Source organism: Muscardinus avellanarius (assembly GCF_963383645.1).
Source record: "Muscardinus avellanarius genome assembly, chromosome: 4".
NCBI classification, from domain to species: domain Eukaryota; kingdom Metazoa; phylum Chordata; class Mammalia; order Rodentia; family Gliridae; genus Muscardinus; species Muscardinus avellanarius.
Genome location: NC_137789.1, coordinates 3,548,444 through 3,575,064, shown reverse-complemented (window position 1 = coordinate 3,575,064; position 26,621 = coordinate 3,548,444). Strand labels below are relative to the sequence as shown.

General features: G+C 49.1%; 1 protein-coding gene across 5 annotated transcripts in view; it reads right to left on the bottom strand.

Annotated features, from left to right (window-relative positions):
* Positions 1-26,621, bottom strand: part of TRAPPC9 (trafficking protein particle complex subunit 9) — a gene marked incomplete at both ends in the record, with an annotated part of 503,715 nt that overhangs the window by 397,683 nt on the left and 79,411 nt on the right. For all 5 annotated transcript variants that reach the window (XM_080695229.1, XM_080695231.1, XM_080695232.1 and 2 more), the window contains one exon: positions 12,228-12,354. In XM_080695229.1, coding sequence (XP_080551355.1) covers positions 12,228-12,354 — 127 coding nt within the window. The remainder of the gene's footprint in view (positions 1-12,227; positions 12,355-26,621) is intronic.

The following is a 26,621-nucleotide window of genomic DNA, read 5'->3' as shown; positions in this document are numbered from 1 at the left end:
CCCAAGGCTGAGACCAAGGACACGACGCCCAGGCCCTAAAGCCACGGCCCTGGAAGACCTCCCTTTATGAATACCAGGCAAGACGGGAGCTAAGATCTGGAATATTCCCAGGTCTGAGACTGGGGGAGCCTGAAGGGTGTGGTGGAGACTCACGCCCCTGCCTCTTCAGGAAGGGACGCCACAGTTGAGAAACCAAGCGTTTAAAGTAAGCACCATCCTTCACCTCTCTGGCCCACGATACTCCACAAAACAAGGCGCTCCGTGTAGCCAGGATCACGTCAACATGCTTTTCTGCTTAGCATGAACCATCACTATGCCGTCATCGTATGGGATCCGAGTTCCTTTGCTTTCTACCTGGTTCCATTCAGCTGTGAGCCTGCTCCTGACAGGACCTCAAGGCCCTTTTTTATTATTTATTTATTTATTTTTGCAATACTGGAGTTTGAACCCAAGAGCATTCTCCCTCCAAGCTACACCCTCAGTTCTATTTTTTATTCTTTTTTGAAACAAGGGCTCACAAAGCTGCAGAAGGCCTCACTAAGGTAGCTAAGGCTGTCCGCAAATCACGATCCTGTCTCAGCCTCCCAAGCACTGGGATCACAAGCGCCCACTACGCCTGGCTCCCAAGGCCCTTTTTGTCCATCACCAGATCTAGGCCTTTAACATGGCGCTCTCAGTCACTGTCCCATGAACGGACTGAAACTCAGCTTTCCCGATCTTTGAAAACTCCCTACTGAGCTGCTCACTGCTGACTGCAGAGGCCGGGCCTCATGGGCATCCTGCATCCCCATGCGCCCGCCTGCCCATGGGGGACTGGTGGTCAGTGTGCCCTCGGTCTGACACAGAGCTTGGAGAAGCAGAAAGGCCCTGGCCCCAGCCCAAAGGACCACCAGTAATACACCTCACACAGATTACTGTGTGCCCCATCTCTACGTCCTGGCTTATAAAGTAGGAAGAGTAGGAAGAGGTTCCTGCTCGTGTTGTGGCTGGGCGCACACCTCCTTCCTGGCCCCGTACCTCTATGTACGTCCATAAAGTCCACCTCCAGAGAAGCAGTCCTGGCCTCTCCCTGCCCTGCCTCGCCCCTCCCGAGGGAGGTGGGTACTTGCCACTCAGTCCCTGCTCCTGAGACCAGCGAGCCTGCCTACAGAGAGCAAGCACTCTGCTCTCTGCACAAAGTAACTGGGCCCCTCCCTGTGAAAGGGACCTCGTCACCCCACTAGGCCTGGGTGGAGCTAAGCCTATCGGACTCCAGGACACTCCCGAGCCCGCCGACCAGACATGAGCCATGCCAGCCACTCCTTCTTCCTTTGGCCTGAGACAGGTGTCCAACTCAGGTGGACAAGAAGGAGCGGTCTTGGAGGGGGGACCTCCAGCCTCGGCAGGTCACCATGAAGACAAAGTAAGTGGTACCTGCCAAGTAGCCGCACGGCATCTGGCATGCATATGGCCAGCAGAGCCCTTTTCCCTTCCCCGCCCTGAGATGACGTCCATTTGTGAGCACCGAGGTCATCCTTGGTGCCAGGCAGCCAGGAAGGAGGACACTAAGCTTTGGTGTCTGCCGAGAGTGAGGGTGGACCCCGGGCCAGGCACAGCATCTCTGAGCCTGAGAGTTCTCTCGATTCTCTCAGGGCATGAAGTGCTTTCTGGCCATACCACGGTCCCACCTGAAAACGAGATATTGGCTGGGTTCTCAGGAATCCTCTCTGCATGCAGAGAAATGCCAGGTCACAAGAAAGGTTCTCAGAATGTGTGAAAGGTTTCTGCGGGCACGGCCAGCCAGAAAAGTGACCCCACCGATGGTCATGTCGCTCACCCCTCACTCAACATCTCGTGGCAAATGTGACTTTATGAGAGGCGTGCCTCCCCCAAAAAACAATCGTTCAAGACACCTGTCCAGCAGGAAGCAATGCAGTTAGCATGAATCACTACAGAACAAACAAGATTCTTTGGCCCGTGAAGCTGCCCCAAGGACTGTGGAACCCAGCGGCAGAGTGTGAGAGTCGGGTTATTTCTACAGATTCCATTTGGAAACTTCTGACATTTTAAAACCTGACTTTCCTCAGCCCACTGTGGCTGACTAGGCTCATGCTGAGCAACAGTGGGCCGCTAATCAGGAGACTGATGTAAAACAAAGCGGCGGAGGGGCCGGCACCGTGAGCACACCTCACCTCCTCCTCCGTGGTTTCTAGGTCATCGGCCTTGTTTATGGGAAATGCGGCTGGGCTTTTCCTGGGCTTACTCACTAGCCCTGGACCAGCACAGAGCGAGCAGCACAGCGTGGAGTCCGCGCCGCTCCTGGTGCCGATGTAGCTGAGGTCGCTGGAGAAGGCAGGCCACACCAGCCAGGCTGGCAGGCCAGGCCAGGCCACCACCCGAATGTGATTACAGCTGCAAGAATGCTGACTGGAACAGAGGCTGAGACAGGAGGATCGCAGGTTCAAAGCCAGACTGAGCAACTCTAAGAGACCCTGTTTCAAAATTAAAAGTAAATAAGCAGGGCATGGTGGAACACACTTGTAATCCCAGTACTTGGGAGGCTGAGACAGGAGGATCTGGGTTCACAGCCAGCCTCAGCTACCTAGGCCCTCCGCAACTTAAACCCTGTTTCAAAATAAAAACTATAGCTGGGGGTGTAGCTCGGAGGTAGAATGCCCTGGGTTCAATCCCCAGTACCACAAAAAAATTAAAAATAAGTTAAGAGCCAGGCATGGTGGTGCACGCTTGTAATCCCAGCATTTAGGAGGCTGAGACAGAAGGATCCCAGTTCACGGACAGCCTCAGCTACTTAGTGAAGCCTTCCACAACTTAGTGAGATCCTGTTTCAAAATAAAGAATGAAAAATCGGGCTGAGGATGTAGCTCAGAGATAGAATGCCCCTGGGTTCCATACCCAGTACCTAAATAAATAAATAAGTAAATAAATAAATAAATAAATAGGGATGGGGGTGTAACCCAGAGGTAGAACACCCCTAGGTTTAATCCTCAGTAAAAATAAATAAATAAATAAATAAATAAATAAATAAATAAATAAGCAAGCCATGATGGTGTATGCCTGAATCCTAGGAGGTTAAAACAGGAGGATGACAGGTCTGAGGACAGTTTCAGCAAGTAGTGAGACTTCCATCAACCCAGTGAGACCCTGTTTCAAAATAAAAATGAAATGGGGCTGGGGGTGTAGCTCAGAGGTAGATCACCCCTGGGTTCAAGCCTTAGCTCTACAAAAAAAAATTATAAATGTACTCAAGCCACTCAAAGCTCACTCTGGGAAGAGGGTTGGATCTTTATTGATTTAAATACCCTCATTCTGGGGATATAGCTTGGAGGTAGAAAGCCCCTGTGTTCACTACATCCCCAGTACCATAAAAAATAAATAAATAAGAGGGACTTCCGGGAAGATGGCGACGGAGCAAAACGGGGCTTACGAGCCCTGCTAACAACCAATCTATATACCACAAAATCAGCGCCTTTCATAGCCAGAAAACACCATCAGCAGAGAAACAAAAAATGTAATTTTAAGGGACAGAGAAAAAGAGGGCTGGAAAAACGAGACACCAGAAACCAGACCGCAGTGCTGCAGCCAGAGCCGCGGCGTGAAGCGGCAGGCGCCATTTTGCTTTGCAGCACCAGGTTCCAGAGAGGAAGGGAACTCATAACAGAGCTCAGAAACCAGAGAGGAGATACGCCGGCCTCACGCCCGAGAACGCGGCAGCAGCGCCTTGCTGCTGGCGGCAGCAGTGAGTTCACCGGACGGCACCAGACCAACATACTCAACAGCCTACCAAGCTCCAGAGAGGAGTGGCGGACAGCGAGCCGAGGTGAGCCGCTGCGGAACAGCCGGGCGGGATTCGGCAGATCTCTCGGTGCAGGAAGCATCTAAAGCTCCCAGGGGCTGGGCTCAGCGCACCCTGCAGGGACTCAGAGTGGAGTTCAAAAACAGAAAAGAAATACGCCAGCCTCACGGCCGAGGGCATAGCAGCGGCGCCATATTGCTACCGGCGGCAGCAGCAGCGAATTCGCCAAGTCCACAACAGCTCCATCTGCACACTCAACAGTGAGTCAAATTGGGACCCCTAGAGGAGAAATCCCAGTACTGCACTCCCAGGGACTTGACCCAGTGGGGAAGTGGTGGTGGCAGAGATATTACACCATAGGAGAACGCCCAACCTGGCACCCCCCATGGTCTAAAGCAGCCTCAATTGACTCCCAGGGTCTGAGAATCTGCGATACAACCCAGTAAAGGAGTAGTGGTGACTGAGATACCACAGACTCGAGATCCAGAGCACCTTAAGTGAAGTCGTAGTTACCCAAGGGAAGAACCCAGAGAAGACACAAACTCCCGAAATCATGGGAAAGAGGAATAACAATGGAGCAATGAATGCCCACAACCCCACAACATCAGAACCTGATAAAACAGAAATTCAGAGATTTATAGAAGATCAAATCAGGAAAATAACTGTAGAAATAATAGAGGTGTTTCGAAAAGAATTCAGAGAGAGCCAAAGAGAGATAAAAGATGCAATTAATGAAGTAAAGGCCTCAATTCAAAGTACAAACAACTGATTAGACCACATGGAGAATAGAATCTCGCTCCTAGAAGATGATCATTCCAAAAATGAACGCATAGTTTCTAATTTAGAAAAAAATATCCGACAGCAGAAATCTGACACTGAAGAAATATGGGCCCATTTTAAGAGAGCTAACCTAAGAATAATTGGAATAGAGGAGAGAAAAAAAGGTGAAACCAAAGGGATTAACAATCTTTTCAAGGAAATAATAGCAGAAAATTTTCCAAACATACAGCAAGAGGTTGATACACAGGTCCAGGAAACTTATAGAACTCCCGTTAGAGAGGATCAGAGAAGAGGATCCCCACGCCACATAATTGTCAAAATGACCAATGTGGAAGCCAAGCAGAGAATCTTAAAGGCAACAAAAACAAAGGGCCAAGTGACATTCAGAGGCAAACCAATTAGAATCACTCCAGACTTCCCAAACCAAGTCATGAGAGCCAGAAGGGCTTGGAGTAACATATTCCAAACTCTGAAAGAAAACAACTTCCAGCCAAAAATTTCCTACCCAGCAAAACTTTCTATCAAATTAGATGGGGAAATAAGAAGCTTCCATGACAAACAGAAACTGAAGGATTTTTTGTCTTCAAAACCAGCGCTAGAGAAAATACTCAAAGAGATTAACTACAAAGAAGAAATAGGTAACACACACCAGAACCAGAGAAACAAGAGTTTCCATCCAACAGACAACTAAGATTGGTTATCTGTGGAGATTCATTATTTATGTTAGTCTTTTACCTATCTCTAAATTGTATTGTTTGCTTTTATTGTTGCTAATTTTTAGGATTTCTAGTTGGAATATTAATATACCTTCAGATATAGCATTTGGAAATATTTTATCCCATTCTATCAGTAACTTTTAACTCTGTTTACATTGTCTTTGGATATACAATATTTTTTTATTTTTTAGGGAGTTTATTTACCCTTTTGTTGCCTGCGCCATTGAAATCATATCCAAGAAATCACTGCCAATTTCAATGTTGTGAGGTTTTATGACCCAGACTTTCTTCTAAAAGTTTATAGTATTAAGATATATACTTAGGTCTTATTATCTATTTTGAGTTAATATTTGTAAACATGTTAGGTAAGGGTCCAATTTTATTATTTTTCATGTAATTATTATTTTTCAACAATATTTAGTTAAAAGATTAATATTTCCTCCACCAAATGTTCGTGGAAACCTTGTCAAAAATAACTTGACAATATATGGAAAAATTTATCTCCTGGCTTTTATTTAACTCCAGTGGTTTATATATCTGCCTCTGGAACAGTACTACACTGTTTCAATTATTGTAGCTTTATATGGTTTGAAATCAGAAAATATACATCTTCTAGCTTTGTTCTTCTTTGAGATTGTTTTGGGTATCTAGAGTCCATATTCCATATCAGGATAGATTTTTTCTGAAAAATAAATAAATAAATGTATGATAGCTTCACCCTCCCCCCCCAAAAAAAAACAAGAGAAAAAAATAGTCTCTGGTAAGAAAGAAAGCAAAAAGAAATATTGAACTGTTATCTTTTAGTCATCAAAAGCTTGGTATCAGACAAATGAAACTGTTTTGTGAGATTATCATCGTTAATATTGGATAAATTGCTATAAAACTAGATGTCAACCACTAAGCCAAGCATGGGAAGGAGGGATGGGGAGGGAACAGGGTGGGGATCGGGTAGGGGCTAACTGGGCGATGTGTGCATGTATGTCTACAAAAGTATTTTCTTTATACCATTATGATGTATGAATACATTGCACCAATAAAAAATAAAATTAAAAATAAATAAATAAATAAATACCTCTTTAACTCCAGAGCTCTTTCCCAGGCTGAAGCAGCTCAGTGCTAGTTTTTATGTAAATATGTATATCTGATTATTCCCCACCCCTCACTGCTGTCCCCAAATTAAAGACACACTGGTTAATTTAAAAGGACACCTAAACTCTACTCTGATTTCTTTTTTTTTTTTTTTTTTCTTTTCTTTTTTATTTTCCTTTGGCGGTACTGGGGATGGAACACAGAGGCACTCTACCTCCGAGCTACTCCCTCAGCCCTAGTTTTTATTCTTTATTTTGAAACAGGGTCTCACTGAGTTGCTGAGGGCCTCACTAAGTAGCTGGGGCTGTCCGTAAACTGTGATCCTCCTGTCTCAGCCTCCCAAATGCTGGGATCACAAGCATGCCCGCCACACCTGGCTTTACTCTGATTTCTTAATAGTCCACCACATAATCCTTCAGGGCCTGATATTCTACTCTTGGCTATTATGTACACATCTCATCCTTTTTGTGGAAAATTCTGGGAGGAGCAAAAAAGTCCAGCCATGACTTCAGCGGCTGCCCTCTGCTGCCCTGGCGTGGGGCCTGGCGGCCTCGCAGGCTGAGATCACACTTGACCGCCGCGGAGCCCGGAGAGGTCAGCTGAGGCCAGGCCTGTCTCGGGCTCTCAGTGTGGGTCTGATTAGCTGAGTCTCAGACTAGAATGATACGGGGATGTATTAGGCTCCTTTCCTAGTCACCTGCCTTATCATGGCCTGAAAGCCCTTGGGGATGAGCCTCGCCCATGCGCCGACGCTGTGGACACAGGGGAGCGTGGTCCTCTAGTCGCCGAGAGGGCACCACTGTCAAAACCTAGAAAGGCCGCCGTGGGAAAGAAAAGGACCCCAATCAGCTAGGGTTTTTTTTTCTTTTGTGGTGCTGGGGATTAACCCCAGAGGCATTCTACCTCTAAGTTACACCCCTAGCCCTATTTTTTTATGTGGAAACGGTCTAAGTTACTTAGGCTGGCATTGAACATGTGTCCCTCCTGTTCCGGCCTACCAAGTACTGGGATTATAAGTATGCGCCACCACACCAGGTCCAATCATTTATTCTAAAACAAAGCAAACAATACTGTAGTTTTGAGACATCCCTAACGGTGAATCAGCTTGTATCTAACAAGTCTATGCAGCACATCTTAAAACACATTTTGAGTGTGCGATCCTGGGGGTGGAACCCAGGGGCATCTACCTCCGAGCTCCACCCCAGCCCTATTTTTTTTTCTTTATTTTGAAACAGGGTCTCACTGAGTTGCTGAAGGCCTCACTAAGCAGCTGAGGCTGGCTGTGACCTGCGATCCTCCTGTCTCAGCCTCCCGAATGCTGGGATTGCAAGCGCGCATCACCACGCCCGGCTTGAAAACACACTTTTAACCACCTTATTCGGTAACAACAAGGAGCATTAGCCCTCAGATGGACATATCCCTGAGCTCCCCCTGTGTCTGGAGGGCTGACGGATAAAGTCTCTATTCCCGGGCACTGGACATGGGAGCATTTGTTTAATGGATTCAAATAGCCCCAGGCTTGTTTCCAGGGGACGCAGGGCACCATCCACAGCTTCACCTGCCTTGTTTCGCGCGGAGGTAGGAACAGAGATTTGCAGAGGCCGAGTGTGAGTTCTCAGGCTTCCCACACGGGTCTCCAAGGCCCAGCGACACGGGACTGAAGGAATGCTAATGATGTGGTCGCCCTTTGCCAGTGTCCGACACGTGCCCCTTTCTCTGCTGCCTGAGAACACCGCCGTGTTCCTGCCTAGCAGCCACCCATGACCCTGGAGGGTCTCGCCGTGGAGATGAGCAAACCCGGGGACAGAGCGCCTCAGTGCCCGGTCTGCTGGAGCCATGCGGACCCCGCCACACCCGCCTCGGGCCCTTGCTATGACTGACAGACACCATACCAAAACAACTGTGGGAACCTGCTTAGACCTTCCGGGGGGCGTTGCTGAGGATGTTACTTGATACATCCCTTTAAGAGAGTCAGTGTCAGTAAGAGGAATTTCCCATAAGCCCCTTTGCCGTGAAGTCTAATTTTCCCAGTATGGACCGGCAGCAACCTTTCTCCAGCGACAGAAGACCTTGCAGTCAGCGGAGCCTCCTCCTCGTCAGTGACCTTGGAGTAGCCCTTCCCTCTCCGCCATCACGCAGACGCTTATGATTCCTGCGCACTAACAGAGCCGCCCGGCTTCCCTTCATTTCAGTTACTTTAACTATTTCAACATCATATTCATGTGTATGAAATAAGACAAAACATGCACCAGCATCATGAGCGCGAGCCAAGGCCGGGTCAGCGTGGCCCGGGCCAGACCAAAGAACATGGGTGCACGCCGGGCTGGGGGGCGCGCTTGTCATCCCCGCGCTTGGGAGGCGGAGACAGGAGATCGCACAGGTTCAAAGCCAGCGCGCTGCCTTAAGAGACCCTGTTTCCAAATTAAAAAAGTATAAAAATAGATCTGGGAGTGTAGCCCGGAGGTAGAAGGGCTTCCAGGAACCACCAAAAAAAAAAATCCTAGACAGATAGCGTGCCCCGCTCTGCTATCAAGCCCGGCCCTATGGCAAAGAGCAGCCAGGGGCTCTCAAGCCACTCTCCACCAAGAGGAGCCAGGGCTCTCCGGAGCGATGGCTGCTCAGAGCTCACAGCAGGGTGAGGACGGGATAAGACTGTCTTCCTCCTGTCTGTGCAGAAATGGAGGAAGTGTCCACAGAATGGCCAGCCCCTGACAGAGGCCACAGGAGCCACCTGGAAGGGGCTCCCACGAGCCAAGTCAGGGGCGGTTAGACACCAGATGGATGAAAAACCAGACCTTCTCACCATGGAAATAGATGAGGAGAAACGATGTGTCCACGGCAAGACAAACGCAGACACAGACAGGTAGGCCCTGAATTCCGGCTAAGACTGGGTGGCTTTAGATAATATGGATTTCCACAAATAAGTTGCATTCCAGCATTTCTTGAGAGAGCGGCGGAACGTAATTCAGTTAATTTAACATATACGAACAAAGGAATCACTGACGGAAAGAGTGGAGGGAAGAATTTTTAATTTTTCCTTTTTGGCACTGGGGACTGAACCCAGGGGCACACTACCTCTGAGCTAGCCCCAGCCCTGTTGTATTTTTTATTTTGAAATGGTCTTACTGAGTTTCTCATAGTCTAAGTCGCCGAGGATGGTCTTGAACCTGCCATCTTCCTGTCACAGCCTCCCAAGTACTAGGATTACGGCGTGCACCACCAACCTGCCTCAGCTTCAGATGAGAGGCAGAGCTCCCCTCAGGCCCACAGGCTGCCACATCTGCAGAGCTGCACGGCTCAGCGGGCGCCTGGGCGGCACTCTGTGCAGCCCGCTCGCGGGAAGGACGCGGCAACTCCAGCGCGGCCAGAGGAAACGGGGCTAAGAGACTCGCAGATATTTCAGAGTCTCACAATTCACTGCATGTTCGGATATAAGGTCACTGAACAAAATCCTGTGGTTTTCCTCCTACTTTATATAAAGGGCGTTTATGAATGCTTGGCACAAATAAGGCACATCATAAACTGTAGCTGCTGGCCTCCTTCTGCAACCTAAAGAAACGTCCAGGCACCAGTGTCTCCACCCAGAGGCACGGCGGGGGGACCCAAAGGGCTCACGGCAGATCCTGTTCTAGAGGAGTCGCGGCATGCCTTTGCAGAAAAAGGATCTGGCTCTGACAAGGAAAAAAAGGGCTACAGGCTTCAGAGCTGTGGACCGAGGACATCACATGTATTCCTGTCCTAAATGCTTTTAAATAGCAAAAACTCAGGAGAACAGCACGAAGATCAGATCTGGCAAACACGCGAACGTAGCAAACTTTTACCTCTGGATGAAAATTAATCCAGGATAAAAATGCAGGCCTGCCTGTGAGTAAGAACAGAGACACGCGACCAGCCCTCTGGATCAGAAAGCGGCCAGTCCAAGGAGGACAACCAAGCAGATGTCCACCTGCAGGGGGCGCTCTTGCAGGCAAGGCTCTGGCCCTGGAAGGGGGCGCCACTGTCTCCACGCCTACACAGCACAGCGTGGACACCTGCGCCTAGGATTCCCGTCGTGGGCAGTGCAGTGGGGTGATGGGATGGGGGCATCATCCACCGGGGTGCTACCTGCCTTGTTCCCCCCTTCCCTGTGCCCCACGCTTCCTGGGCTTTGCTTAAGGGGAGCCACATGTTAACAAGCATTAAATATTACACTTCCACGCCATCTGTTCTAGCTAAATGTTTAATCATAATATTACTATATTTTCAAGTCAATGTACTGTTTGAAAAATGTGGGTGCAAAAAGGTCCCCAAAATGAAAATAAAGATTTGCTGAACATCACCGTGCGCTGGGGCTGCATGCACTCCTCTGCGCATGCACTCAGCTAACGCCAAACCAAAGCCTTGTGCAGGGACAGCTTTTAAGCCCATTTTAAAGATGTGGAAAATGAGGCTCAAAGAGGCCCCATCCTTGTCCCAGGTCACAGGCTACGGGCAAACAAACCCAGGGGGCAAAAGCTCAGTTGCAGGGCTGCCTCAGCGACCAGCCATCTGCCCCTGAGTGCCTGTGAGGACACAGGGCCTGCCCTCCCAGCTTCGCGACGAGAGGCCTCAGGACCTGGATATCTAATATAGCATCAAAAGCCCAGAACGTTCTAGAGGTTCCAAATGTTCTTATATAAAGCTTTCTAAATTTAAAAAAAAGGTCCAAGTCATGAAGCAGATAAAAAATTATTAAGAAGGGCTTTTCTAGCCTTAGTTCCAAATCAAATACCTTCCAGTTGGAGTCTTGTGCACAGAAAAGCCCCGGAGGGCCCCTCTCCTTCCCGTTCCTCTCAGGGATGGGGAGCAGCTGAGACCCCATGGGAGGCGGGTGGTCCCTTCCGCGCTGCAGCCTGGCGGCTGTCTGTGGAACACCGTCAGGAGCGCCCCTCAGACCCCTGCAAGCCGGGTGCAGGTCCCCGCCTGCCACCACTCAGGCCTGCAGCTCCCCGTGACAATGGAAACTTTCTGCTGTTGTTACTGGAGACTGAACCCCGGGCCTTCTACCTCCACGCTACACCCTCAGTCCTTTTTAGGTTCTATTTTGAAACAGGGCCTCGCTAAGTTACTGAGGCTGGCTTCAAACCTCCTGTCTCCGCGCACCACTGTGCCTGGCTCAGCACAAACGTTTCCCTCGGCAGCACTGCGTCGGCCTCAGGGAAGTGCAGGGAGAAAGAGGAGCAAGGCCGAGTGCGCATCTTACCACATGCGCCGCTTCACCGAGTCCTCCAGGTAACTTAGTGCTGTGGGTTTAGTCCTTCCTGGGGCAGGGTGACCCAGCCGTGGAAGGTGGCATCGCAAGGCCGGGATACCTGGGAAACAGGCGTTCCCAGAGGCCCCGCCTCATGCAGAGCCCCGAGGCCACAGCGCTTCTACTCCACGACAAAATGCCATGTTCCAACAGGTCCTCCTCAGCCTCCAGACAAACCTCCCAGAAATCAGAAATCACCTCTCGAGATTAGTCCACAAACCCTAAGTACCCACTTCGCAGGTGCCAAAGGGCCTCAGCTCTCTTAGACCCTGAGAAACTGTCTTAAGAGACAGGGGCCCAGGAAGGGGACCGCAGGATGGTCCACGGTGGCGGCTACTCTTCCGAGGCGTCCGGATCTGCCTCGCCCTAGCCAGCAGCAGGTCAGGGGGCCCAGGAGCCTGGCTGATGGAGCCGGAAGCTGTGGGGGAGCCCGGGCCGGGAAAGGCAGGAGCAAGCAGCCAAGGTCTGAGCTGGGGAGGAGCTGCCACTCCTGTTGGGCCTCGATTTCCTCACCCGCGAGACACCCGCATGCGTGCTAAGATCTGGCAGAGGCGCCGGACTGCCAGCCGCACGGTCTTACCTCACGATGGGAAGCTTGGTGAAGGGCACCGGGGGCAGCGTGAGCCCGTCTGGGAGGGTGATGGGCTCCATCGTCCCGGGACACTTGGATGTATAGTTCTCCAGGCTCTGGGTCACGTCTTTCTTTTCTGAAGATAAAAACAAAACAAATGGGTCGTTCAGCACAGGGCGAAGGGGGTGGCCTTCGTTTACATTCCATTCAGAGCAAGCCAGGCAGGTCCAACGCGTCCAGTCCTCCAGCAGAAATCATGGGGCAGTGGCCACCAGAGACAAGAGCAAGGCCGACCCCCGACTGGGTTGACTTGATTAACTGCAAGTAGCTGCTCTGCTTACGGGCCTCTGAAAAAGAAGAGACTAAGTTACTGGCTCTAGAACCTGCTCATTTTCCAAGGAAACAATCCTCACCAAACTCCAGGAAAGTCAGGAAGGACTGGGGAATCGGTATCTTTTATAATGATAATTTTCCAGCAATTGCGGTGTATCAAGCACCATGCCAGGACCTGCCCTGAGGAGCTGACAGTCTGTCACCAGGACAGATATTTCAGCAAATAATCACAAATCCCCATTTTTGATGCCAACACAGAACTTTATGAGGTAAGACTGTTTCCTCCCCACCTGGTTCTTTCCATTAGGAGGGAGGAAAAGAGGATACAGGTGGTGGTAACAATATATGCTGGTAAGCCGGGTGTGGGGATGCACGCCTGTAACCATAGTAACGAGAGGCTGAGACAGGAGGATCGCAGGTTCGAGGACAGCCTCAACAAGTACTGAGATGTTCAGCAACTTAGAGTGAGACCCTGTTTCAAGATAAAAGTAAACTACGGCTGAGGGTATCACTCGGAGGTAGAAGGCCGCTGGGTTCCATCCCCAGTAACACACACACACACACACACACACACACACACACACACACACACACTCTTTGCTACTGTCCATGGCTTGCTCCAGACACCTGCTCGGATGGTAAAGACTTGGGACAGCAGGTGACACTGGCCCCACAGGGGAACTGAGAAACCTGGGACCAAGCAAGGGCGCGGCTTGCCAAGGCACGCATCTGGCCCTAAGCTCGTAGTCTTCTCACTACTCTGTCTTTTTGTTTGTTTTGGTTTGTTTTGGGATTTTTTTGGTGGTACTGGGGTTCCTGGAAGCCCTTCTACCTCGGGGCTACACTCCCAGACCCATTTTTATACTTTTTTACTTGGAAACAAGGTCTCTTAAGCCAGCGCGGCTGGCTTCGAACCTGCACGATCCTCCTGTCTCCACCTCCCAAGCGTGGGGATTACAAGCATGCGCCACCACGCCCAGCTACTTTTTATTTTGAAACTACGTTGCCGAGGTTAAGCTGCTGAGGCTGGCTGCGACCCTCGCAATCCTTCTGTCTCAGCCTCCAAACTACTGTGGTCACAGGGACGCACTAGCAAGCCCAGCGCGAACGTGGCTTCTAATCACACAAGCATACAACAGACGCAAAACTCATCCTCATCTCACACATGAGAAAACACATTCAGGCCATAAACAAGGCCAGCAAGCCACAGAACTTATTTTCAACATCAAGAAAGCAGGAGTAGATTTTTACTTTCTCTCCAATTCATAGCGTAATCCTTCCATCTTACCAAAGACGACTTAAAACCAAATCAGCCCGAACACATTTTTTCTCTTATCCACCATCACTAGGGGAAAGGGGGGTAAGTCATTAGCAACAGATGGATTTCTGGAACTCTTCTGCCTTGAAACCTATTTATTTATTGATGGCACTAGGGATTGAACCCAGAGGCATTCTATTTCTGAGCTAAACCCCCAGCCCAATTTATTTACTTGGAAACAGGGTCTCACTAAGTTGCGGAGGGCCTAAGTTCTCGAGGCTAGCTTCAAACTTGAGATCCTCCTGTCTCAGCCTCCCAGGCACTGGAATTACAAGTGTGCACCACCAGGCCCAGCTTCCTTTTTATTTACATATTTTATTTATCTTTTTTTTTTTTTGGCGGTACTGGGGTTCCTGGAAGCCCTTCTACCTCCGGGCTACACTCCCAGACCTATTTTATACTTTTTATTTGGAAACAGGGTCTCTTAAGCCAGTGAGGCTGGCTCCAAACCAGCGCAACCCTCCTGTCTCCGCCTCCCAAGCGTGGGGATTACAAGCATGCGCCACCACGCCCAGCTCACTACTGTGTTTTAAATAATTAAGAAGAACAAGATGGGCATGGTGGTGCATACCTGTAATCCCAGTCGCTGGGAGGCTAAGACAAGAAGATCACAGGTTGGAGGACAGCCTCCGCAACTTAGACTCTCAGCAACCTACCAAACCCTGTTTCAAAGCAAAAGATAAAAGGGGCTGGGGGTGCACCTCAGAGGTAGAATGTCTCTGGGTTTAACCCCTAGCACCATGAAAAAAAATTAAGAAAAATATGGATTTGGGGGATGGCATGAATATGGAAGTTCCTTTCCCCTGACACCTCTATAAAATCCCAGAGAAAGTCACAATGGGGACAGAGGAGAAGAAGAGCAGAGGATACCATGGGAGACGACCTAAGACCCGGGTAGGGATGGCTGGCTCTGGCTTCCCTGCGGTCACGTGACCACTGGAGGGCCGAATTCCACTTTTTTGTGGGGGGAGGGTACTGAGGATGGAACCCAGGAGCATTCTACCTCCGAGCAACACCCCCAGCCCTATTTTTTTGTTGTTGTTCTTTATTTTGAAACAGGGTCTCACTGAGTTGCCAAGGGCCTCCCTAAGTAGCTGAGGCTGTCTGCGAACACAGATCCTCCTGTCTCAGCCTCCCCAATGCTGGGATTCCAAGGGTGTGCTGGCTAGGATTCCACCTTTCTGAGCCTACAGTAGACCAGTGCTGCATAAGGGATCGCCAAGGATAAAACGGGACACTGCACTAGAAAGCAGTGACGCACAGACAAGAGCCTGGATACAAGGCTGTGTGGACCCTGTCATCATCACCACCATCCAGCTGCACGCAAGGCAGTGCCAGGCAGTGGATGGAGAAGAGGTCAATGGCTGGGGACTAGCCCAGGCGCTCCACTCGGGCTGGGGCTGGGTGATAAATACCAAGACCGGGTCGCCCTGACCGTGGGCGCACTGATCCCTACGCTGCTGCCGCAGACTTCCCAAGCAGCCTTCCTTAGGGAGGAGGGCGGGAAGCAGCGGAGTGGCTTCTAAGTCCTACACAAGCCATGCTCATCTGCAGCACGAAGAAAGCCTTTAAATAATCAAATCACTTCCAATTTATAGATGATGGGTCTCCCAGGGGGCTCCAGCTGATACCAGGCAAATTATCTAATTTGCCTAATGCTGGATAGAGCACTATGGTTTAGGTGTCTTATTAGGCTGAATTATACCCGCTTCACACACACGCTCAGTGAATGCCGCTCAAATGAAGGAATGAGGCTCTCTGCGGACCTAATGCCACGCGCAGTCACCCCAGGAGGAGGCCCACTGCTGGAGAGGGAAGGCGCGCACAGGGAGAAGCTGGGGGGCTGCGCCCTGCTGGGCTGCCTCCCAAGCCTGGAGATTTCCCACAGGGGGACCTCCATATTCACCTGGTCCCCGTGTTACAGCGGGCGCCCTCCCCAGCTGTGCTTGGTCTTGCCCTGCCAGACACAGCTTTGTATTACCCATCGCTACGGCCTGTGTCACCAAAATTTCCATGTTAGAAGCCTCTCCCTAGCCAGGCGTGGTGGGGCACGCTTGTTATCCCAGTACTTGAGAGGCTGAGACGGGAGGATCACGGGTTTGCGACCAACCTCAGCTACTTAGTGAGGCCCTCTGCAACTGCGTGAGACCCTGTTTCAAAATAAAGAATAAAAGTTAAGGCTGGTGTGTAGCTCAGAGATAGAATGGCCCCGGGTCCATCCTCAGTACCACAAAAAAAAAAAAAAAAATCTTCCCCATGCAGCAGTGTTGGAGGCGGGCCTTCTAGAAGGTTCTAGGTCACAAGGGTTCCACCCTCAGGAACAGATCAATGTCGGTATAAAAGGGCTTGCGGAGGAAAGGCCCTCTTGGTCCTTTCTGCCTTAACCCACGTGAGGACACAGAGACCCCTCCCTCTGGAAGGCGGAGCACTTGGGCATCACCTCGGAAGCAGACAACTGCCCTCAGCAGACGTCAGCACCTTGGTCTTGGACTAGCAGGCTCCAGAAGGACGGAAAGTAGATTTCTGTTCTTTATAAAATAGTCTGTGGCATCCTGCTACAGCAGCACAAACAGACCCAGACACCCGCCATCAAAACAAACTGGCTCTTCTCCTGGGGTGGGAGAAGGACAGTCACCTGCTCGGGGCAGAGGAGACTGGGGAGCAGGATTGACTCACAAGACGGCTTCCAGCAAAGTCTGCCGCCTCCCTCTGACCCAGGCTCACGCCCAGAGGTGCCCACTGCCCCTCGGAGCCTCTGCGGGGCACAGAGCAGGGTGTGTTCCTAGCTTTCTCTTCCACTGAGACCGAGGCAGCGTGGGTCCCTGTCGGGGTTTCCAGAGTGGGGTGCTAGTGTGGGGCACGTCCACTGTCCAGGTCCCACTGACCTTTCTCCTAAGGAATCGAGCATCTGCTATCAATTGCTACCTGATCCATTATTTTATCAGGGATGGCAAAATGCTGATTTTCTAGCTCTCCAATTTCCCTATACTCACAACCTGCAGCTTGTCTTTAAGGAAAGGACCTTTCCTCAACAACCATTTGGTTATCCTAAAATACAGATGCTACTTGCCAAGACTTTGCTGCCCAAAACATCTCGGCATCTACATGTGTGAGAATCCATGTAGTCATCGGCGATTAGCCCCGAGAGAGGGCATCGTCTCTGGCCAAAAAACTCCTCCACTCTTAGATATTCTTTCATAACTATTATTCTTTCAGTAATGATTCTTTTAACTTTCCACATGAAATTGCTCCGGTGGAAAAAAGATCAGGACTGGTAAACTTTCAGCCTTGCTCAAATGGTAATTAGATGAGCCTTGTTCAAATGGTAATTAGAAGCAGCATTCCAGTCCACCTTCGACCTTCAATACGACACCACCTGGTTAAAAATAGCTATGTCAAAACAAAGGACAGATAAAATAGATGTGTAAAGATGAAACAAAGAAAATATGGTGAGAATAAGAAAGTATTTTGTATGAAGAAGAGCTTATCCTAAGATTGGCCCGAATGGGAAAGAGAGAATTAGGGTAATCAGAAAAGAAAAGAAAGTTGCAGAGGGTTAGTGATAGGAATATGGATTATTAAAAGAGGGAAAATGCTCAGCTGCTAGAGAAATATATCTGACAACTAAATCTAAAGACCTCATGTTATTTCTTGGTGCCTACCTGCTAAACTGTGTCATGAGTTTGTTTTAAGTTTTCAGACAGCGGATAGCATTGCAGACAAAATCCAGCAGATATTCATCGAAATTCCCTAAAGAAACACGGACTTTCCTTAAGATAACTATATGAAAGCTGGAATCTCGGACTTCGTCCCCCATTATATATAAAGAAGAACATTGGACTAAGCCCTAGGAATGAGAGCTCTGAAAGGGTTAAAGAAAACCCTTAAAAAACAAACTGGACTTTTCAAGTGATCTTGGATGTGACTTTTAGCCAGATAGAAGCCTCTGCAGCTGCAAGGCCAAAGGGGGCTGGGCTCCGGAGCACAAGGCCCACCTGAGATAATGGGACTGATCTCAATCACAAAGACCTGGGACATCCCAGGCCTTACTTTTGTCTTGTTCAGGGTTGGTAATTTGCATGTGTATCTCTCTTTTGTACCTTGGGTATTTTGCACTTCTTTTTACTAGAAACTCACTGGGAGAGGGGAATATATAAAAAATCTTGTGTCCAAAATAAAGCGTTCGATTGCACAAGAAGCATCGATCCATGTCAGGTTCTTTTTAAAAGCGCCGATCATAGGATTATTTTCCTAGAAAAGAACCGCTACAGATAAGAATCTGTAGAAAATCACTCTGTCCTTCCCCACCTTTACTGAGACCCTCGACCGCGAGCAAACTCGCGCCCCATTGGACTAGCTGGCTTTCGGCAGCTACTGACAGGAGGTTTGAGAGGACTGCAGCCCTGCCTGTGTTTGCTGGGTGGAGGATGGCGCCTTATGGCCTTGGGTGAGGGCCAGAGTTGTCATCACGGAGCACTGTAGATGCTGGTGGCCGTCACATTCTTTTTGATGTTCCAAGTCTGACTTTGGCCAGTGGGAGCCCTCTGGAGAGGTTCCTGTGTCCTCTGGATAAGGCCCTATGAATCTCATAGTTTTCTTCCTTTCTGGCCCCAGCCCCAGAATCAAACCACCTATTGGTAGGGATAGTGTTTACAGACCCTCACCCTAAATAGTATTTAGAACACCCTGGAGGCCAAGGGTGTTTCTAGTTACTGTCTCTCTAGACCACAGGTGACTAACTTACAAAATTTTTAAAGTGCTAAAAGATTATAAGTGATTCTTACTTTTAAATTGTTTTTTGTCTTGTTTTTTTCTGGTATTGGGGCTGGAACCCAGGAGCTTTCTACCTCCAGGCTACACTCCCAGACCTATTTTTATATTTTATTTGGAAACAGGGTCTAAGTTGCTGAGCACCTCATTAAGTAGCTGAATCTGGCTTCGAACCTGCTCGATCCTCCTGTCTCGGCCTCCCAAGTACTGGGATTACATGCAGGCACCACCACGCCTGGCTATAAAGTTGTCCTTAAAGTTTGATGGCTAAACACGAAAGGTTTGGTACTACAAGCTCCTTAAAGTGAAGAATGACTTGTTGTCACTCACAATTACGTTTTCTGAGCAGTTTCTACATGCCAAACATTAAACTATATTCTTGAGGCTATAAAACCCTCAAGCCCCGATCTTGTTACACAACAGGACTTCACTATATTCTGATTCAGAACAGAATTGTAACCCCTCCCACGAAGCTGCTATCAAAGGGGGACGTGTTGTCATCCCCCTTGAAAGGCGACAAAATCAACGCAGGGACAATCCTGTACGTTTGATTATAGAATGGTCTTAAATAACTTGTAGCCTTACGCATATTAACAGTGTGATTCCATAAGAAAATGCCTGCTTTGAGGAGCTGTGTAGTAGAGTATGAAGACCTGGCATGACATCCTTTAAGATAATTCAGCAAGAGGTAAAGGAATTATACGCAAAGCTCAGCAACCACTGGATGCGGGCGACCAGCACGGGGGACACTGCCTCATCACCCTTTACCTTCATGTCTGAAACTGCTTCGTGGCGATATTGTTTTCTGGTGGTCTGAGGAAGTGGGATGACGCGCTCAAGGACACGCGAGAGACAAGTGGAATTGGCTGGGCCCTCCTGTCCAGAGAGAGGAGGCCCGACCCTGGGCACCCCGGTCCCCATAATACCGAGAAAAGAGCCGAGGCTCTGGGGGCTGCGAGCAGCTGCTGCGCGCCCAGGCGAGCTGGGGCCTGGCAGGGCGTGACGCTCAGTGCCCGCGATTGGCCAACGGGAGGCGACAGAGCCTTCGTTTACTTCACCAAGAATCAATAAACCTCATTTCATTTTGATCAGGATATTCAATGATGATTTCAGTCAAATTACAGCACCTAAGGCCCTCGAGAGCTGTTTTTTCCACCCAAGAAATTAAAGAAGTCCTATGGACAAAGGCAATGTTTTAATGAAAACCAGTTATCACCTAATTGTCTGTTCTCTTCCAAAGCAGCAAATGCAGTCACCAAACTTTTGATCATAAGCCATTCAGGGGCCCTTGGCATTTCAGGAGCCGGCACTGCCTGGACCCAGAGCATCGCCAGTTCACAGCTTCTTCCCGTGTCATCTGAGTAATAACCTCAGACAACCATGTTGGCGTGGGGTCAGTCACGGTATTCCAACAGACAGAGGATGGAAGGAGGAGAAAGGATTTCTTTTCCAAATCTGAGAAAGAAAATTTTAAAAAAGCAAAGGAGAAAGAAGATGACAGAGGAGAAAGTGCAGATGTGGCTTGACACAATTTGAATTAGTCTCAGAATTAATTCTGATACTTCTACTCACAAAAATAGAAAACCCTAGCTGCGATCTGAATTGTTCCCAAGACGACTGCTGACCGCGCATCATAAAGTCGGGGAAGAGGTAGAGAGGGGCCTCCGGGCCCTTGTGGATGGGAGCACAGACGGCTGCAGCGCCTCAGAAACAACGTGAGCATCCTGGAGAAATTAAAAGCACGTCGAGGATCCAACCCAGCGCTCCTACTCTGTGCACACCTAGAGGAGACGCCTGAGCTCCGAGTGCACCGCGGGGGTATGCACAACCCTCAAGGTCTGCCGGCAGTGCAGGTGGCACCGATCAGACAAGTGGTCACACACACACACACACACACACATGCACGCACGCACACACACACACACACACACACACACACACAGTGGAATACTATGCAACCTCCTCAAAAAGCAGAAGACCCGTCATTTGCCAAAACATGATGGACCTTATGACCTTATGATCTGAGAAATAAACCAGGAAAAGATGAATATTATTATATAATCTCACCGTTATGTGGAATACTAAAAGGGGGGGGTTCAAGTGCACAAAGATAATCAGTCAATGTTGCCACCGATGGGGAAGATGAGGAAACGGAGAGATGTAGGTCAAAGAGGGATGAAAAATCAGGAGATCTGACCACCAGAGGACAGGTGAGTAGAGCTGTACTGGATTAGAGGTTATGTGAAACGATGGCTCTGTTCATTTGTTTCTCTACAGTAACAATTTACTATCCATCGGTATGTTATAAGCCTCAAACATGTACAATAAATTCATTGTACATTAATATTAAAATGTTGATTTGAATATTAAAATATTAATGATGGTTGCCGGGCGTGGTGGCGCACGCTTGTAATCCCCACGCTTGGGGGGCGGAGACAGGAGGATCGCGCAGGTTCAAAGGCAGCCACGCTGGCGTAAGAGACCCTGTTTCAAAAATATAAAATAGGTCTGGGAGTGTAGCCCGGAGGTAGAAGGGCTTCCAGGAACCCTAATACCACCAAAAAAAAAAAAAAAAAATGTTAATGATGGAGTCAGGTGCACTAGCACATGCCTGTAATCCCAGAACCTGGGCAGCTGAGACAGGAGGGTCGCAGGACCCAGGCCAGCCCACGGTAATTTAGTGAGACCTCGCTTCAAAATAAAGAGGGCTGGGTTGTGACTCAGGAGTAGGACACCTCTGGGTTCAGTCCCCAGTATCGAGAAAGGAAGGGAAGAAGAGAGGGAGGGAGGGAATAAAAGATTCCCAAGTTTTCTAAAGTCAAGGGTTTTAACACCTCAGTTAAAATAATTAAAAGAATAAGTAGACAAAAAATCAATAAGGACAGAGAAGACTTGAACAAGCTATCAAACACCTTCTCCTAATTGACATTTATGGAACACTACGCCCATTGACTGCAGAACACAAATTCTTTCAAGGACCCAGGGGAAACACCAAGGAGGCCATAAGTCCTGCCGTAAAATGAGCCTCAATACAATTTTAAAAGATTGAAATCATACAAAGTGTATTCTCCCAAGATGACAATATTAAAGCAGGAATCAATAACAAGAGCACATCTGCAAACGCTCTAAATACCTGAAATGAAGCAGGACACACACGAGGCCAAATAAAACCAAAGGGAAGTTTTTAAACTATTTCTAACCAGACGCACTGAAAACACAGGACACGGAGATCTGCGAGACACGTGGAGCCGTGCTTGGAGGGGAATTTATCGCTGTAAATGTTCCTAATTAGAGAAAAAGAAAGGCTCCAGCTCAACTATGTAAGTCCCCTCTGCGAACGCTAAACAGAAAACAGAAAATTATACCCAAGTAGAAAGAAAATAGTTGATGAACTAGGAAACTGAAAGTAGAAAAGAACATCAACGGTGTCAAAATGGCTTTTCAGGAAACATGAATAAGCTGATGAGCCCTAGAAGAGAACTCCAGGGCAGGCCTAACCCATCCAAGGGAAGGCGGTCCTGGCTCACTCACGGGAGAAAAAGGAAAGACCGCCAATAATCACACGCTACAGACTTGATAACTCAGGTCTAATAGACTAATTCTTAAGGGGGAAGTGATACAAAAATATAATTTTAATAACCCCTGATTAATAAAGACATTGTATCTATAACCAAAGTCTCACCATAAAAAAGCCCCTGTTCCCAAGATGGCCTTGCTACAAGCATATAAGAGAGTAAAGCAATGAGAGTCACACCAGCGCTTTCAGAAGGCAGGGAAGGAGGAAGACTTCGTGGCACGTGCCACAAAGCCAGCACAGTCCCCTGGCACCTGAGGAGCAACTGCGGGACAGTAGAGCCGCACCCCGGCTACAGCACGAGGTGCCACGGAACTAGCCGGACCAACGCCCGCACCGGGGCCACAGGAAGGCGGGGAAACCCAGACGGGCACCTGCAGCGGCCCGCCCGGCACTGCGGGGCTCGCATCCCACACGGCACGACGGGCGCAGCGCTCCTTCCTCCGCAACACGGCCAGGTGGCAGGAGGGTCCACCGCGCAGGATGAAGAGCCGCCTGCCACCACCACGCAGATTAGTGAGACGACACGCCCGAGACGGCTAAGACCCGTCGTGAAACAGGAGAACAGGCCTTAACAGAATGCTGAGCGGAGGGGAACGTGCAGGGAGCCACATCCGCTGCCTCCCTATTTCTCCTTCACTTCACTTACGCAGTGGCAGGCCGGCGTCCCTGATAAGAATCACTCAAGGACTGAGAGATTAAATATTTCTCTGTGTTCCTTTCAAGTATACAAACATGGTCTACCAAAATGGAAAGCAATTACACTAAGCCCTCGACTTATGATATAATTACCTATCTAAAGTGCTACCCAGAAAATTTCTAAACATCTCTCAAGGTCTTAATATCACACCTAAGAGGAAACATTACCTTAAAAATAAAGACCCAGTAAATAACCCAAAGGAGTCTGCACATTTGCCTGGCGCAGTGGCACAAGCCTGTGATCCCGGCTACTCAGAAGGGTCACAGGTTCAAGGCCAGCCTGGACAGCTTAGCAAGACCCGATTTTTAAAATTTAACAAATTGCTTGTAGCCCAGTGTGAAAGGAAGGGGAGGAGGGGAGAGAGAGGGACGGAGAAAGGAGAGAAACAACAGAAATAATCTATACATCCAACCTTAATAGTTAAACTGTTGTACAGTTAATACAAATTTAAGCAATCATTAAAAATGACATTTATAAAGTCTTCAATGCCTATTGTGTTATATAGAAAAGTCAAGACATAGAATATTACCAAGCAAATTTAATTTTTAAAAATCCATCCACTTTTAGCCGGGCGTGGTGGCGCACGCTTGTAATCCCCGCGCTTGGGAGGCAGAGACAGGAGGATCGCGCAGGTTCGAAGCCAGCCGAGCGCGCTGGCTTAGGAGACCCTGTTTCCAAATAAAAATGTAAAAAAAAATAGGTCTGGGAGTGTAGCCCGGAGGTAGAAGGGCTTCCAGGAACCCCAGTACCACAAAAAAAAAAAAATCCATCCACTTTTTAGCCAGGTGTGGAGGCACACACCTGTAATCCCAGTACTTGGGAGGCTAAGACAGGAGGATCGCAGGTTTGTGGCCAGCCTTAGAAATTTAGTGAGACCCTGTATCAGAATCAAAAATAAAATAGGGCTGGAGGTATATCTCAGAGATAGAATGCCCCTGGGGTCAATTCCCCAGTACCATACACACACAAAAACTCATCCAGTTTTAATAGAAAACAATACAGAAAAGGACACTAAGATCTTAAGAGTGCTTGTCTATGTAGAATTATGCACTTTTCCTCTGCAGATGTTTTTCAAGATTCCTAAAGAGCATACATTTTTGTATAATAAAATTATTTTAAAACACATAAAATTGAGTTTTCAAGAAGTTTAATAGAAAACAAGGAGGGTCAGAATCCCTTGACAAATGTAGAATCTGCTAATATTTCCCTGAGTTCTGTAGGTTCTCTTCACCCTGTTACTTCCTTTGCTGTCCAGAAGTTTCTTGCTTTCACGCAGACCCATTTCTCCATTTTTGCTGCTGTCAAGGCCACGGAGCTTTCCTGTGTCCTCTTGCAGAGGTCTGGGGTTTGGGATTCCCGCGTGCGTGTCACTCCAGCGGGGCTGGCTGCGTTGGTGAGAGCGGAGGCCGCGCCTCATCCCTTTGCCTGTGGACTTCAGTTTCCTGGCGTGGTGACTGACGAGCATCCTTGCCCGTTGCACATTCTGGGCACCTTTGTTGGGCAGCCTCTGGCTGTGAACGTGCGGGTGTGAGAGCCAACCTTCAGCAGTGGTGTGAAGAGCCTATGAGGGCCTCCGCCTGCCCAGAGGCAGAGGCTTAATGTAAGGTGCTTTGCAGCTGCTCCCAAACTGCCCAGATGCTGCTGGACGCCAGGCTCTGTGCCAAGCACCCCATGAATTAGCGCCTTAAATCTTCCCAACACCTACCAAAGTACCCCTGCCGTCCCTGTTGCACAGAGAGGCCATCCGAGCTTGGAAAGAATTACTCCTGTAGTCTCTCACGTGAAATACGCTCAGCCGCCTCCCTTCCTTCCAAAATTATTTCATACTTCACTCAATATTCACTTAACAAGCAAATATTGAATATCCATCCACTGGAATAAGGACAATCCCCACCTTAGATCGCTGGAATGGATTTTTAATAACAGGGGGACCAGAGAAAGAGGAAGGGCGAGAATACCACACTAGAAACAGCATGAAGACCTCGCGGTGTCCGGAAAGAGCCCTAATGGCCAGTATTCATGAAGCATGCGTGGAGAAGGGCTGCAACCAGGCTTGCAAAAGGGTTTGCATCAAATCGTGAACGTCTTTACCTTGGAGCTGAGGCTTCAGTGGACAGACAAGGGGTAGACACTGCAGGTTCCTGAGGAACCGAATGTGATTCAGCTTCTGCGCTCAGGAGAGAATTCTGACTCCATGTCAAGAATGGATTGGAAGGAGCAGAGCCAGGGAGCAGGGCATGATGTTGACAGTCTACTGCACTGATCCAGGTAAGAGGGGTGGAAAGTCTGAAGCGGGGCCGTGACTGTGACAGGTAGAAGAATCCCAAGTGAGAGGCTCAGCCGTCAGAGTGGACACTCCAACCAATCAACAGAATACAGGGCAAACAGGACGATATGCAGCTGACTCCAAAGACTTTACACTTCCCAGGCGAGGAGAGCGGCATCAGCCGTAACTCAACCGGGAAACGTGGGAGGAAAAGATGGCGCCAACTGAGGACACAGCCAGGACCTCAGGAGGCCTCAGGAGGCAAGCCGGCCTTCACTTGGAAACAGGCTCAGAAGTCAGGAACGGAAGTCTATAAAATCAGATTTTTAAATTTTTTTTAAAAAGAGTGTATTTTTAATAGACTAAGTCAGTCTAAAATCCCACACCATCCATCTTTGAATAATTTTTAACATGTAAGCCTTCACTGATCCTCTTTGTAACTTCTGGGCCTCAGTAACCTTTGTTTCACATCAAATCATGGTCCTTGATGAAGAACTAATTTGATAATTTTTTTGAAGCCGAAACTTCTCTTCTGGCTGCTCAGTTTTTCTTCCCTAAGGTGAAGAATGTGAGGGAAATGGACACGCTCCGTCAGGGAGGGCCGCGCCCCTCAGGTACTGTGTACCCAGCGTCCAAGTGAGAGGCGTCTTCATGACCCAACGACTGGGCGCATCAGGCATTCCTAACGTCTCCAGGGCCGGCTGCGATCCTGCCCAGGAGTCGGTCTTGACAGCCTCAGGCCCCGCCCCCACCCCATCCCACAGCCAGTGAGAGGGCTGGATTGGAACTGCGAACCAGGGCCATGTCAAAACACAGGCCCACTAGACATCTGTAGGCACCGCATGACTTCTTTCATTTCCTGCCTTCTCGACCCCGAGAAACGCGACAGAATGAGAGACTGAGACCCGTCTCATCAAGATCAAGGCCCTGGACAGCACCGCCTCGCCTGGCCGGGTCCCATCTACTGTGACACTGACGAATGGCGAACTTTTAATGCGTTTTCTTTGGGCTGAGTAGCAAAGTAATGAGCTGGCGGCAAAATGAAGGAGCAGCCGAATAAATTACATCTGACATTTTCTATCTCATCCAATTTTTGTCTTTCAAACAAATAACAACCGTATCTCAGTTGATAGATAACCCCGCTGGTGCAGGGACAGGCCAGGGGTGTGGTATCTGATGCAGCTGACACAGCCCCTGGTGGCTTCTGCTCTTGGCACACAGGGCCCTGTGTGCCCAGATCCCACATTAAGTGAGTGCACTTGGCCTGCCCGAGACGGTGGAGGGCGGCGGGGGAGTCACTGCTGCCACCCAGCTCCGGGGCAGGACGGCCAGCTGCAATCCAGCTCCTCCAGGGGCCACCCAGGAGGCCTGGACTTTCTCCCTGCAAAACAGCCTCCTCGCAGTGGCTGCCGTCTCAGGCAACGGCCAGGGCTTACGTCTTT